The sequence below is a fragment of the Leptonychotes weddellii genome, chromosome 3, assembly GCF_054177405.1.
Source record: "Leptonychotes weddellii isolate Sample4059 chromosome 3, ASM5417740v2, whole genome shotgun sequence".
Classification (NCBI taxonomy): Eukaryota; Metazoa; Chordata; class Mammalia; order Carnivora; family Phocidae; genus Leptonychotes; species Leptonychotes weddellii.
This window is the reverse complement of record NC_138371.1, coordinates 8,886,613-8,902,306: the sequence shown is the minus strand read 5'-3', so window position 1 is coordinate 8,902,306 and position 15,694 is coordinate 8,886,613. Positions and strand designations below refer to the sequence as shown.

Sequence of the window (15,694 nt, the reverse complement as noted above, 5' to 3'; positions counted from 1 at the left end):
CTCTATGAACAAATTAGTAATGTGTGTCAGCTTTTAAGAAAACCATGTACATGTAGAGAGTCACTGAAGGGGTCAATTCAGGTATAAACTTCTAAGAATGAGGCCCTTTTTTAAAAACAGAGGTCTCCCTAACATAAACTCACCCCAGAGAAAGGCAAGTAACAAAAGGAAGAGGAGGAAGAAGCATGAAGCATCTCATGAAGGTAGGTCCAAAAACTTCTAGGGGATTCAGAGGGGCAGGGAGACACCACTTGCAGAGAGTGTGGTCAGTTGGAGCTTCACGAAGATGGTTCTCTCACAAGCCCTGCTGTGTCCAGGAGCACAACCCCTGCTTCTCCCCTTACCAAGGAACAGCCTCCTTTATCTGAGAAGGTCACCTTTTACTACCAACTGTGCAACTTCAAGAGGGACCTTCATGGAGAGGTAAAGGAGGAAGGAGAAGTCCAGTGCAGATGGTCAACCAAAAGTATAAGCTTTGGTTATCGGTGGGCAGTGGAGGCTACAGTCAGGTCACTTTCACATCCTAGGAGCAGCATTCTCCCTGAACAGATAAGACAGTCTTTGGCGTAGAGGGACATCTTGAGCAAAGATAGGGAAGAAGGGAAGCACATGTTCCTCTTCCAGTAGAAGGAATGGGCCAAAAGGCTGAAATGCAGGAAGAAGAGTTAGAGAGGACAGATACATCAGCAGCCCGGAACAAATCAATCCATGATGTGTTGTTACATATAAAGTTTTATTGAAACCCAACCATGTCCATTTTGTTATGTACTATCTATGGCTGTTTCCACACTACCTTGGAATAGTTACAACAGAGTATGTTCTACAAAACCTAAAATATTGCCCTGCCCTTTGCAAACACACACACACACACACACACACACAAATTGCTGACCCCTTATACAGATCACGATGTATGTGTTTCTGAAATACTGTAAAATCTCACCCTAATAAGAAGATATTAATAGAAATAGAACTTGGTGGTAGGTCCTGTGTAAGAAAACTATCCAGTGTGGGAACTAAGGAATCCCTTTACACCCAGAGAACAATAATAGAAACCAATTCCAAACTTTTACTCATTCTGTGAATACATTAAAGGATTTAGGAGAAAATATTCAGTCACCAACATTTGTCAGTTTTGCAGAGTGAGTAGTCAACCCATAAGAAGAGCACTACTGTTCTGAATGACTTGGGTGAAAAAGAAAAAAAGTAAACACATATGAACATTTCCACTTACCATGTTTGTTCATTTAAGAGTTGTACCCTAAAAATACTACCATACCAAACTGCCCTAACAAACATTATTCTCTAAATAGTACATGGTTTTGATTGGAGATGGAGAAATAATTTGCAAGGACCCACTTTGTGCAATAGGAGAAAAAAAAAAAGAACAGTCTTTGAATCTCAGGCAAGTGCAAAGCTGTTTCCACCCGTGTGTGCTAAGCAAAAGAGAGAAATGTACCTAGGTGCAGTGGGAGAGAAAGAAGGAGAAACTTTTATCATTCTGAATAGGTATTTTGCTTAAAACTGAAGGCGACCCTAACATAAATAAGAATTTGAAGAATAAGTGACATTTCTTAAGTATCTATACACTTATATGTCCTTTACCCCACCTTAACCCCCCACCCCCCAACACAAAGGCTTTTCTGAACCCTTAGGAATGTCTGATAAACTCTCAATTACTGAAGCAAACCATGGAAAGGAGGTCTATAGAATTATTAACACTGGAGTTAATTTATACTGACACTGGAATTAATTTATTCTGACTTACACATAATAAAATTAATCATTCCAATTTTAATTAATGCCCTTCTATAAGACTCCTCTACTAAATAGAAGCTACATGGTGGAGGGGTGGAGCTAGCATCAAATTAATTAGTAACTTTGAATGTTCATTTAAGTTCTTGCTTTCATGTTAAAAAATGATGATATTAAATTTCAATTTGGAGAGCCCTTTTCTCTCCATTTAATACAGCTTGTCTTACTTCTTTAAAACATTCTATTTCCGTGTTGGTCAAGAAAACAAAACTATCTTGGAGGTAAAATAAATCCCTCAATTACCAGGAATGGAATTTAAAAGGCTGCCTCTAATCATCCAATGAAGTTTTTTTTAAAAAAAAGGGGGAACATGACTCAGTAGGATAAGGACTTCATTCAAGCATTAATTGCTTTCAAAATCATCCAGCTTGATACTGTATTAACTGTTTAAAATGCCAAACCACATTATTGCTCAGTTGATCTTGGAAAGCTTCAAAAACCACAAACTAGAGCCCAAAGATAAAAGGTCAGTGAATTGGTTACTTCCAGAATGAGATCAACTTTTGAAAAGAAAACAGACTAGAAGAATGTGTTGGCCACATTCGCTCGACTTGATCAAAGTAGCTCTGGATATTAATTTGGGAGAGGGGGCAAATCACAAATGAGTAAGCAAGACATGAGCTTATCTGTAACGACATGAACTTTGGCTCCACTTCTTGCATTTATGAATAGGTCTCCAGCCTCACCGGGAGATATGGGCTGGGACAGGGGGAGAGAGGCATTGCCCAAAGTCTCAGACAGCACTACCAAGTGGGTCATGACATTGTTGTGCTAGTCTGACCAGCATCATAATCCTGGCTGTCCTACTGAACATCTCAGCCTCGGCCAACTTCTTCCCTAAACCTGTTTCTTTGCTGTAAAACAGCAATCCTATCAGTACTGACCTCGGGAATATTGTAACAATTAGTGGAGATAAGGCATGCAAAGGGCTTGGCCCACAGAAAAATGTTCTGTGAATATTAGTTTCTATTGTTTCTTTATTATCATTACTAATTAGTGTTATTGTTATTATTTAAAGTATTTCATTTGGTTGAAAGGAACTCATCCAACAGCCCAAGAACTCTTAGGTTCTACTTTACTTTTGTTGTTGAATAACCAGCAGGACAGAAAAACTATTCCAAAATGCTTCCTTAATGTAGAGTAGTGGTTCTCAAATTTAAGCAAGGCTCAGAATCACTAGGAGAGCTTGTAAAAACATGGATGGCTGGGCCCCACTTCAGGGTGTCAGATTCAGTACATCCATGGGAGAGCCAATACCTTGTATTTCTACCAAGTTTCCAAGGGATTGATGCTGAAGATCTGGAGATCACCAATTAGAGAACCACTGCTCTGGAATTTTATTCTGCCTAAGCATCTCTGATTTACAGGGAAAAGAGACTGAGACTGACACATTTCTGGAGAAAACAAGAGAGAGAACGGATGAATTTGCATCATCTCCTTAACAGCCACAAGCAAGAAGACAAGCACAAACCCATTTGTTAACCAATGCCAATGCAATGTGGGGTCCATGGGAGGGTTCAAAGCCAACCATGGAAAGGGGATATGTTAGACTCCTAGAACCAGACTGAGAAATAGGAGAAGAGGACAAGCAACAAATTCAAAACAAACCTTGTGAGTGATGATCTCTTAAGCTCCATTTGCAAATATATTCAAAGAGAAGGTCATGCTGCTCAGTAACGATGAAACCTAAGTCACTTGATCCTTCAATGAATTATTTCAAGAAGTTGAAACCTCATTTGAACTAGATGGCTTACCTCATTTATAATGTAGTTCTGACTACCTTTATACAAATTGCATTTTTTGTAGCATTAATTTACAACATTTCATGATTAAATTGCACGTAAGAGCACAGGTAAGCACTCATAAAACAGAGACACAAAAGGTAACAATTGCATTGCAATCCAACTCAACCTATATTCCTGGCAATATGGTACTCCTAAAATAAGCCCTGGGAACTCTAGGTGGGAGTTTTATTTTCATCTAGACTAAAGACACAACCCTGAACAATTTAACCCTGCTGGATAATATTTCACCTGGCAACAACCCAAATCCATTCAACCTAAAAATATGTTATTAGAAGGGAAAAAAATGCAAGGAAGGTAAGGCTTCACATTTTCACTGCTACAGATACAGATAAACTGCCAATTATTTCCCAAATCACTTCATCCTGGAGACATCCTGGACATAAAAATGAATAATGAGTAATACCAAATTCCATTCCTGAAGTTTCCTAATTCCAGAAATGTTTTATAAATAAAGCTAATCCCCTGAGACAGCCTGCGAAGAAATGATGTATTGTATTAAAGAAAAAAAAAAAGCTTGGGAGTTGGCGAATGTGATATCCTTTTCATAGAACTTCTCAATTTACTAAATTGTAAAGTACAGGCCTGTTTAACTTTGTTCGGCTCAGAAGTTCACAAAGTATTAGTAGCAGAAAATCCTGTTTTCATGTTCATGGTGTATCTCCCCCAGATATAAAGTTCTGGGTTGACAGATTATTCTTTTCTTTCAATACTTAAAAGAAGTTATTGCCATAATCTCCTTCGCTCCATTATTTCACTCCAGGTTTCTCCTACCTGGGATTTGCTAAGTTTCTTGGAACTGTAAATTTAATATTTTCAGGGGTACCTGGGTTGTTCAGTCAGTTAAGCGTCTGACTCTTGATTTCAGTTCAGGTCATGATCTCAGGATTGTGAGATCGAGCCCCGCACTGGACTCTGACGCTGGGCATGGAGCCTGCGTTAAGATTCTGTCTCTCTCTCTCCCTCTCCCTCTCACCTTCCCCCCCACTCCACCCATCCCCTCCACTCACACACTATCTCTCTACAAAAAAAAATTGATATTTTTCACTAAATTTGGGAAATTTTATGATTTGTTGAATTTTCCTGCCCCGGTCTCTTTCTTCTCTTCTTGGGACTACAATTACACATGTATTCTGTACTGTTGATGTGTCCCACAAGTTGCTGAGTCTCTGTTAAGCTTTCTTAGTCTTTTCTTTTTTTTCTTCTATGTTCTTCAAATGGATTGATACCTACTGATCTTTTTTCAAGTTCACTGACCCTTTCTTCTTTCTTCTTCAATCTGTGGTTAAGTCCATAGAGCAAAATTTTCCATTTTAGATATTTCACTTTTCAGTTCTAGAGTTTCCGTCTGGTTCTATGTATGGTTGCTATTTCCCTATTGAGATTCTCTATTGTTCACTCCTTATAACAAAAACTTTCTTTTTTTTTTGAAATGAAAAATTTCATTTTTCATTTTTGTAGTAGCTACTTTAAAGTGTTTTCCTACTATTCTGACAACTGTGTCTCCTTGGGGGTCTGTTTTTATTGAATCCTCTTCCCTTGGCTATATATTACATTTTCCCACCAGATTTTTTTTTTTTTTACACTGAACATGTTAGATGACACATTTTAGGACTCTGGATTCTGCTGTCATTCTCAGATAACAGGAATGTTGACTTTTTGCTTTAAAAAGCTGGTAAGTTACTGAGTAATCACCTTGAACATGCGGAGGCTTTCGTAGGATGGGTCTATTTCAGATTTGCCCTCAGTTGAAGGAAAAAATTTATTTTACCCAGAAATAAAGCCTACAAAATACTGCTTACCTAGCCACAGAAAATCTGAATTTTGCACAGATTAAACAGGAGGAAAATCATTCTTTATGGGAGCACAGGTTTTCAAGATGTCTAGTTCTTCCAGTATAATCCCAAAAGATACTCAAACGATATTTATCTGAGGAGTTGGTGAGCTTTTAAGCATTACAAAATTCACAGCATGCATAAATCAAGTTTTATTTTTCTCAAATGGGCAGAAAAGTTTTAATAACTGGCCTAAATGTCCAAATCAAAATCAAAATACCTTACAATGTATCTCCTACATTTAAAATAGAATCGTTTCCTATTTTTTCAATAATTTTCCCATAGAGTTATGATTTTTCAAAAATCAAGTATAAGAATATGTTTGCACGTAATACAGACCTGACTTGATTCCATCTTTACCACTTTTGGCAAACTCTTAACCTCTATAAGCATCTGTTTCCTTGCCAGTAGAATATCTGTAACAACAGGTACCCCTTTAGGACAATAGCAGGTAGAGAGTTATTGTTCAGTAAATAGTTATTTTTAAAGGCAGAGATCTCTGCCTTAGATCATGAGGTAGAAAAAAATTTAATCCAACAAGTAAAATATAGTTTTCCTGTTCTGCCTAATTAGAGGCCAGCTAAAATCAAAACTCACACCACTTGCTGTGACTCACGTACTCCATATAACAACCAGAACTGCATGCCCACAAGCAAAAATAGTTACAGGTCTGAAAGGACGACTTGTGATTCTGCCCCCACCCTTTCCCACTGCCACCTGAAATATGCCCCTTCTGTTACAGATCCCAGCAGCCTCCATATGTAGCGTGATGCTCCACTCAGCTGCCCAGACTGGAAACCTCAATATCATCCTTCATATTCTCTCTCCTCCCTAACCTGCAGTCAATCCATTCTGCAGCTTAACCGTTGCTCACACCTCTGCCACCTCGTCACCCCCAACAGTCACTGTTTTGCATGGTATCTTCATCCCCTTTTTTCTGCACCATTTCCAACAGCCTCCTCATTTCCCTGCTTTTAATTCATCTTCTATGTCACTGCCAGAATAATATTCCTAAAACCAATACATCTGCATCCTTCATCTCCTGCAAGCTGCCAGGGGGTTCCCAATGCCTAACAGACGGAGTCCATGCTCAGAGATAGCCCATATGAGACCCTTCCTTCCCAATCAAGCCTCAGCTCCATGTTAGCTTCTATGTTCCTTCACCCCAGTTCCCCCCACCTCACCTTCCAGCCTCATGTGGTGTGCTCACTCTTGTCTGGACAAGCCCAAGTTCCCAGCTCTGCATATGTTCTTACATGTGCCTAGGGTAAGCTTCTCTACCTAGCCAACGCCTATTCATCCTTAAATAGCTTACATCCCCTCCTCAGTGAAGGGTTCCCATCTAGGACAGGGCTCACAACTGCCCCTCTCTATTGGATTACAGTACCATTCCACTGTGCCATAATTACATGTTCATATGTCTATTATGTTCTCAAGACTATGAGTTCCCAGAAGACAATGACAATATCTAAGATAGTATCTGGCTCATAGTAGGTGCTCAATAAACATTTATTGAGTTACTAAATGAATATCAGCCTTACATTTCTGTGGCTAACATTCTACAGATATGCAGTATTTGGATATTAAAGCCCAGAAATTAAAAATAAGAATGAACAAAATATTGGCCTCAGTGCAAATTCCACCCCCCAAGGACAACAATCAAACAAGGAGACTCAGTATTAATCATAATTATAATCATCTTTCTCTGCATTCCTCCAATACCAAGAAAATTGAAAATCTTTTCTTTTTACAAGATCAAGGTCACATCTATACTGGTCAAAGCCCAATTTAGCAACTCTCAACTTTTCCTAGATCCTACATTTTATTTATAATTCTTTCTTTTCAGATCACATAAAGTTTAAAAAAATGTAAGCAAAGATTAACATTGGATACTTTAATCACAAACTCACGTTTGGCATTGGGTCTTGGCAGAAAGCCCCACATGTATTTTCTCTGAGACTAAATTACTCATTTCTAATACAAACATAAGAATAAAGCAAAAACCAGCATTGTGTAAACAAAATATGTTACTTTCTAATTCTCAACAGAAAATTAGTGCAAACTCATTTAACCACCATATCAGTGAGACTTGGGATCTTAGTGTAAGGCAGAGAAATCAGGGATCCTTGTCAAGCATTCATCACAATCCAAAAAAACCTCTACTCAGTAGCCTTTTTCCACTCAAACTTTTTTCTTCCCAAACTTTCATGTATCATTGTTTTTCAAATACAGAACCAAGTATCCCTGATTCTTAATCGTCATCCAAACAATTGCAACCGGCTGTGAAAACTAGCACTGGAATCAAGTCTGTCTGTAGAGCATCCCCTCAAAGCTACCAAGCGTGATTGTTTTCACCAACAAATATTCGTGACCCCCTTTCCCAAAATTCTGATTCTGCCAACCACCTCTTAAAAAAAAAAAAAAAGATTCAACCCTACAAAATCCTTTAATAGTTCTTCATTTTAACTCAATCAAAATTATGCAACCTCTCCTAAGAAACTAATTATCTTCTCTCCCATTGATCTGTATTTAGTTACCCAAATAATGCACTTACTGCAAATACGGAATATCTTTTTCCATCCCTGTAATATCAACACATTGTCTAATCAGCAAAAGTAACTCTCCACTCTTTTCAAAGCGAAACTACATCCTCTTTCCTTCTCAGCTTCCTCATAAGAACCTCATTTCCCAGATTTCCCATCAGAAGCTTCCTACAAAATCCTCCCCAATCTGTGTTTTGCTTCTGGCAACGTAGGTATGACATCTGCCATGGCATTAGTCACTTTGGTGCTTACAGAGGTAGGGAAACCATCCTGGAGAACCTCAAAACTCCAGGACCAGAAGTTTCAGGTACTATAAACAGAATGTTACTTGTTTTTCAATTGTCTAAGGTCAAAATCCCACATATAGATCTGTCGTGTAACAAATTCCATCTCTGCCAGTAGGCATGTTTTTCTTTACACTTAAAAGAGCTGTCCAAACTAATTATGGCATTTTGCATCTCCTCCTTGACAGCACTCTCAAAAACCCACCTGTGGTTTGAAACTCTTCTGCATGACTAAGTCCCTCGCACTGCTTTTGCTCTGAATTCAGTTTGGAACACATGACTTCATAAAGCTTCTCCCTTGGACATATGCCTCTCTATCCCAAGGAGGGCCAAGATGAAAATGATGCTTCTTGTAACACCCCAAGCTTCCTGGTAAATGCCACAGGTGTCTATAAATGCTCATGGACAAGGGAGAAAGGCAATTTGTTTTGCTTTGCCTAATTTCTCTCTCAAAACTTTTCACTAACAGTAATAATCCTGAAGGTATGGAAATGTTACTCATTTTAACCAGTCTATGTTTGCGGATCCTACAAATATCCTGACAAATTCTTAACAATTACCTAGAGCACAAAACTGCAGTGCTCCCTACCAGGAAAATCAGCATTGGAGGTCGGGGGAGGGCAATACCACTCCTTTAATTAGCTGACTGCTAAATAATACTTCAGCCTATTTTCCAGTTTACAAAACACTTTTTTTTTCCTACACTAGGTAGAACTCTAGTATTAGACTCATTTTACAGAATGAGGAAACTGAGGCTCAGAAGTTTGTGTGACTTGCCCAAGGTCATAGTGAAACCACCTAGTGGGGCTGAAACTTGGATGAAACTCACATGAAAACATCCTGATTCCCAGGCTCATCCCTTCTTCATCATACCAGGCTCACTTGGGCCCAAGGAATATTTAAGTCCTTCTTATCATGCATCCCTCTACATTTTGGTTCCAGTTTGTCTGGTTGTTGGTTTCCTTTGGTGTTTTGATTGGTTTGTTTTGCAGACCAAACTGTGACAGGGACTTCATCAGGTGACCATGGACAAATAAGTGATTTGTTCTCTTTTCTGTAGGAATGCAATCCAAATTTGCATACGATAGCCATCACTGAGTCCTGCCCAGGCTAGCTGGAGTTTAGAGAGCTGGAAGACCTCACCTGTGGCAATTCCAAGTAGAACACTTTCCATTCAAGTGACGATCAAGCATCCCTCAAATTCACATTAGCCAGAGCGCCAGTAGTCAACACAGCCCACCGAAAGGAAATCACCCTTCGTACTTCAGAGCCTCCAGATCATGAAACAACATGACCAGGGGAACTACGCAAGCCAATACAATCATCATTCGCATCACATCTAAAAGGAAACAACTGAACATCGTACAAGATGCCTACAGGGTCCATTTTCAAGTTCCTGAGTTCTGCTGCACAGAAACACGCACACATAATTGAGGAGTTAAGCTCTGCTACTTACATACCGGTCTGACAGTAAACAAGCTGGAAGTCAGTTCCTCTATTTGTGTCGTGCTGTGGGCACCCACACCCATTTATTATCTGTGGGACCGAACATGCCACAAACCTTAGTGGCAATAAATAGTTCCAAAGGAGGAACCATCCGCTGAACAAGTGAAAACATGAGTGGATTCCAAAAAGTACAAAGCTTTGCTAAACAAAACTCACCAGGCAGAAGGGGCCCCTTTAGAACCGGCTCCGAATCCTTCAACGGAAGCAAAATGTTTTCGGCAACTGGAAATCGTTAAAATTTCCTATTTTCTGATTATCGCAAGTGCTTACCTCTGCACATCCGGTCTCCAGCTTGGTCTGTCGGAACAAGAAACCTCCTAAGGAAAGCCGGCTCTCACCATCTTTTCAGACCAATTTAGCAATTTGCAAAATGGAGAAGGTTTGCCATGACAGAGGAGAAAGGAGGGTACCCTCAGCATGTGAAGTCCCCCAAAGTACAGACACGGACACACCAACTCAAGGACAGAAACAGAATCCTGCTCAGAATAAGAAAACTCCTACCCTGGGAAAACAGAAAGAAAAAGAAGAAAAAGAAAAAAAAAAAAAAAAGGCCAGAGAATTTCTACAGTCAATGTGTATATACGTGACAAACTGAATACAAAGCTCCACAGAGGAACAAAAATTCACGAGTGAGGATTCTTAGAGAACACACTGTATCCTGTAGGATTAGCTTCAGGTGCGAATGAAAGAAACAGCAAAATAGCCGTTTAAAGAAGACAGATGTTTATTTCTCTCTCACATAAATGAAGTCTGGGATAAGCAGCCGAGGGCTGGTGTGGCAGCTCCCAGGCATCAAGGTCCGAGCTGCCTCTCCCTCTGTACCCTGTCCTTAGCACAGGGCTCCCCCGAGATGGTCTAACCTTCAACCATTACATCCATATTCCCACCAGAAAAGAGCAAGAAGGGGCAGAGAAGCAGGTACCCTCCCTCTCAGACTCCTGTTCACATCCCACTGGCTACCACGAACTTGTTATGTGGCCATTAACTAGCTGGAAGGGAACCTGAAAATCGTAAAATAGGCACTCCCAATTGGCATTTGCAATTATGCAAAGAGAAATATTCCATAGCTCGAGAGACTTCAAGGCCATGCCAGCCATGTGTCCATCAAACAAATATTTATGGACTGCATCCTCTTGCCAGGCACTGGGCTCTGCACTGGGTGTGTGGGGAGGAACAGAACAGAACAGCCCCTGCCCTCAGGCTTCAGACAGTTCAGGGACCACCATCCCCCAAACCAGGAGAAATGGCCTTTGCAAACACGTCTATGTAACGTGTTTTTGTTTAGCATTTTATTCTGAAATAATCTCAGATTTACCCAAACATAGCAAGAATAGTTGTACCCTTTACCAGATCTACCAACCATCAACATTGGACCACGTTTCCTTTACGATATATTCTTGCTCTCATTCATTCATTTTCTCCCATCTTCCCTTCTCCTTTCCCCTTCCTCTCCACTCCCATCTCTCTTTCTCCCCTCCTCCCTCCCTCCTTCCTTCTTCTCCCTCTCCATCTCCCTCATCCCTCACTCCCTGCCTCCTCACCCTCTCACTCTTTCCCTCTCTCTCCCTCCCCCTTTCTCCTCCCTACTTCCCTCACATGCATTTGAGACTAAGATACAGACTACAGATGTCACCCCCTTCACATCTAAAATGTTCAGTTACATATTTCTCAAGAACAAGAACACTCTCTTGCATAACTGTCGTAAAAGTATATCACCAACCATGTCAATGAAGTCCTTTAGAGCAATTCTTTTCCTGGCCGAGAATCCAATTCAAGATCATGCACTGCACTCGGTTGTCCTGTCTGGAACAGTGTCTTGGCTTTTGTCTTTCTTGGCACTGAAATTTTTTAAGAGCACAAGCCAGTTATTTGGTAGAGTACATGCTCCCAAAACAGGAATACCATTCAAGTGGTACTGCCCAGTGCACCATTATCAGGAGACACCCGATAATGGTTTGCCCAATTTGGGTGATGCCAACTTTGATTATTTGTTTAAGGTGATGCCCACTTGATTTCTTCACTGAAAAGTTGCAATTTTCCCTTTCTTCAATTGATCATCTGTGGAGACATACTTTGAGATTATGTGAATATCCTGTTCCAAATCAAACATCCACCCACCAGTTTTAGTGTTCTCTAGTGATTCTTGCCTGAACCAATTATTATGATCATTGCAAAATGGTGAGCTTCTAGCTCCATCATTCTTGCCTTATTCATTAGTTGACATTGTGTAATAAGGAAGAGCTTTCCTTCCTCGCCTATTTATTTGTTTGTATCAGTTTATATCAGAATAGCCTCATAGATTCTTATTTTATTCAATGGGCTATAATCCACAACAGCTATTACTTATTTTGAGGGTCAATGTGTACCCTATTTGGTCAATGGAAATCAAGCTGGCTTCTGTTTCCTTTTGAAATAATCTTTTTTCTTTCTTTCTTTCTTTCTCTCTTTTTTTTTTTTTTAGAATTTCTTTGCTTTAGAGCACAACAAATAATGTGTTTAGCAATCCTGGACGCCTCCAAGGTTCTTGAAGATGCTCAACTAGAGAGCATTTCAACTTACATAAGGAAAAGCAACCTAAACATTTCTCCCATCTAAAACTCAACCATTACCAAGAAACAGATGTAACGCTAAGGAAAACAGATTCTACATTTTATATTTTAATTATTGTTTTTATGAATAGCTCTGAGTGTTGACATCTCTTGTATTACTGAAATTAAATATAACAGATAATATTCCTACAGTAAGCAGGTAATAACTTAGCTACAAGATAAATACAATGTATGATATTTTGACTTAAATGTCAAAGAGATCCAGGATATATTCTAAAGAACTTAATACAGACTCATAGAATTGTTTGCTTCCTCATTAAAAGTTGGCTCTAAAGACAAATACAAGTGTTTCTCTCTCCCCCTCCCTCCACCCCCCCACCTCCCCTCCACCTTAATGCAAAAGTCAAACTCTACTCTTAGCATCCTCACTGATTTATAATGACATGTATGCCATACTACCTCTCTCTCCTTTCCTTCCAAAGAAATTAAGAGATGGCAAATACATTATAAAATATCATGCATTTACTGAACTCTATAGAAATAAATATGTTCACTGGGCTTGCATTGTGCTCCTAGCTTTATATCCCACGTATTATGCCAGGTGCAAAGGACATACAAGGAGGAATAAAGACCCAGTCCCCAGCCCCTAGGGCTTAGAGGCTTCTAGAACATGGAAGTCCACAAGTAATTCTAACAAAAAGAAAAACTAGAATGAGCTAAGCAGGATGACTGCATTGTAAGAACTGAGGACACTTAGAAAAAAGGTATGATTCACTGCACTTGGAGTTAAGGCAGAAGAAGGGTAGTTTCATCTGCTACGGAAGGAGGACAATCCCCTCGGCAGAACATACAAGTGATGAAGGATATTTCAAACTAAGGAAACATTAGTAGAGGCATCGAACATAAAAACACACAAAATGTGGGAAATGGTCCAGGATGCACTAAAAGATGTAGAGAGATGAAGATGGTACCTGACTTTGAACCCAAGCATCAAAGCAACTCTTTAGCATCTGATAAGGACAGATCTTTACAAACACTGGCCACAGAAGGGAGGAAAGGAAATCTGCCTAATCACCAACATTTTTGTTCATTTGGCCTCGTTCCATACAATCTTCTCACATCCAATGTGCAAAAGACTGCAGAAAGAGAAGAAAGAACAAGCAGTATCAACTAAATAACATTTTCCCAAATAAGAAATTAGCCAAATAGCATCTGTCCAAACAAACATAAAAATTCCAAACTTCTGAACACTTAGATGAGATTTTTATTTTAATCACAAAGAAAGTCTCCCTCTCTTAGTAATCCTGGCAATTTTCAACACATGCCATTGCACAACATGCTCTTATTAAAAGATGGACTGGAAAACCATCTGAGATCATGTGGGACCAGCATCAATTGATGGCTCATGTCAGAGGACTGTGTCAATTAAAATATCTGCTCTCGGGGCGCCTGGCTGGCTCAATCGTTAAGCGTCTGCCTTCGGTTCAGGTCATGATCTCAGGGTCCTGGGATTGAGCCCCACGTTGTGCTCTCTGCTCAGCGGGGAGTCTGCTTCTCCCTCTCCCACTCCCCCCCTCCCACTCATGCTCTCTCTCAAATAAAGAAATAAAATCTTAAAAAAAAATCTGCTCTCCCAACCGATATATGGTCACACATAGTCCTCATCTCTTAGATGTCAGCATTCCCCTGGATAGAACTTGAAGGGAAGCTTTTGTGTTCACAATAAAAGGGGACAGATGACAAAGGCTCTCCTCTTTTGCCCTCCACAGTCTTGGGATGGAAGTCTCCTCCATGACAACAACAATCTACTTTATATTTAACTGACTGAAACCTTCTTGAGCACAGGAACCACTTCTTGAGACCCACCTTATAATTCAGTTTGGCTCCTCACCCAAAAATAAAAGATCCATAACATTTGCTGAAAGTAAAGCCTGTAAGACAGGGACATGAGGGGAAGCATCCTGACAAATCCACCAAAGTCAGTGTGTTTTTACCCCACCCCTGTAATCAGCATTAATCAAATCTACAGCCCCCACCTCTTTCAAACACCACAGTCCCTTTTAAGCCCACAATGATGTTGACCCACATATAGTACTTTGATACTCAGTACTTGAAAATATGCATGAAGTCCAAAAGTCACTATGAATCAATAATTATTTTAAATAAATATTTCTTTCTTTTTTTTTTTAATTTTTTTTTCAAGATTTTATTTATTTATTTGAGACAGAGAGAATGAGAGAGAGAGAGCACATGAGAGGGGGGAGGGTCAGAGGGAGAAGCAGACTCCCTGCCGAGCAGGGAGCCCGATGCGGGACTCGATCCAGGGACTCCAGGATCATGACCTGAGCCGAAGGCAGTCGCTTAACCAACTGAGCCACCCAGGCGCCCAATAAATATTTCTTTCAATAAAGCACACAAGGTTTGAAAAGTACTTAATATATTTGCAAGGTATATATTTTTGGTCTATAGGAAATGCACATAGGGTTCATAGGGGTCTTTTTTTTTAAGATTTTATTTATTTGAGAGAGAGAGAAAGAGAGCAGGGCGGGGGGTGGGGAGAGCAGAGGGAGAGGGAGAAGCAGACTCCCCGCTGAGCAGGGAGGCCCACATGGGGCTCGATCCCAGGACCCAGAGATCATGACCTGAGCCACCCAGGCACCCCAGGGTTCACAGATGTCTTAAAAAAAATTCCATGACCCTCTCAAGTTCCAAGATCCATAGGTCAAACAATATTAATCCATAATAAGAGCACTTTATTTGAATCTACTGCATTGTCAGTAGACTACCCAAAACCCCAAGATGTGAGTTGTAACAGAGCCATGACTTTGCCTTCTGCTCTGGCCAACTTTAATCTAGTTTTAAATTTCTGAAGCAGGCTTCTGCTCCTATTTATAATATGAAGTTTAAAAAAACATGTTAACACTTATGAAATTGTTATGCTACATAAAAATTCCCGAGTCTGAGATGCCCATAAGAAATGCAAGAGACGAAAAATAATTTGCTCTATCACGCATTTTCTTATTTACCAGCAGGCATTAATAGCTTCAAATCAAAGTTAAATTTCCTATTTAGAGGGGCCAATGATTGAACTAAAATAGATAAGTAGCATCAGTTTCTTAACATAATGAAAGCAGGCATCTGCTAAGCTCCAAGAAAGACTTTTTAAAGTGCATTTTACAAGCAATCAACAGTCTATCAATTTCTTCCAGGCCTTGGATCAAAATGAATCCATTTGGCCTCTTCATCTACAACCCAAAAAATGAGTTTTGATGACCATCTAAGGCAAAGATCATGTGCTCTTAGCCCTAAGCCAAAACAAAAAGAAAAGTGAGAAGGAAAGAATTTAAAAAAAAAAAAAAA

The 15,694-nt window shown here is 39.8% G+C and overlaps 1 protein-coding gene across 4 annotated transcripts in view; it reads right to left on the bottom strand.

The window, feature by feature from the left end:
* Nucleotides 1-15,694, bottom strand: part of PID1 (phosphotyrosine interaction domain containing 1) — a 194,940-nt gene that overhangs the window by 163,769 nt on the left and 15,477 nt on the right. Inside the window, exon 2 of one of the 4 annotated variants that reach the window (XM_081813455.1) lies at nucleotides 11,506-11,623. The exons of 2 other annotated variants lie outside the window; for them this stretch is intronic. In XM_081813455.1, coding sequence (XP_081669581.1) covers nucleotides 11,506-11,508 — 3 coding nt within the window. In that variant the 5' untranslated portion in view covers nucleotides 11,509-11,623. Of the gene's footprint in view, nucleotides 1-11,505; nucleotides 12,660-15,694 lie in introns of those variants that run through there. One more of the 4 variants, XM_006735834.3, reaches the window with a different exon arrangement.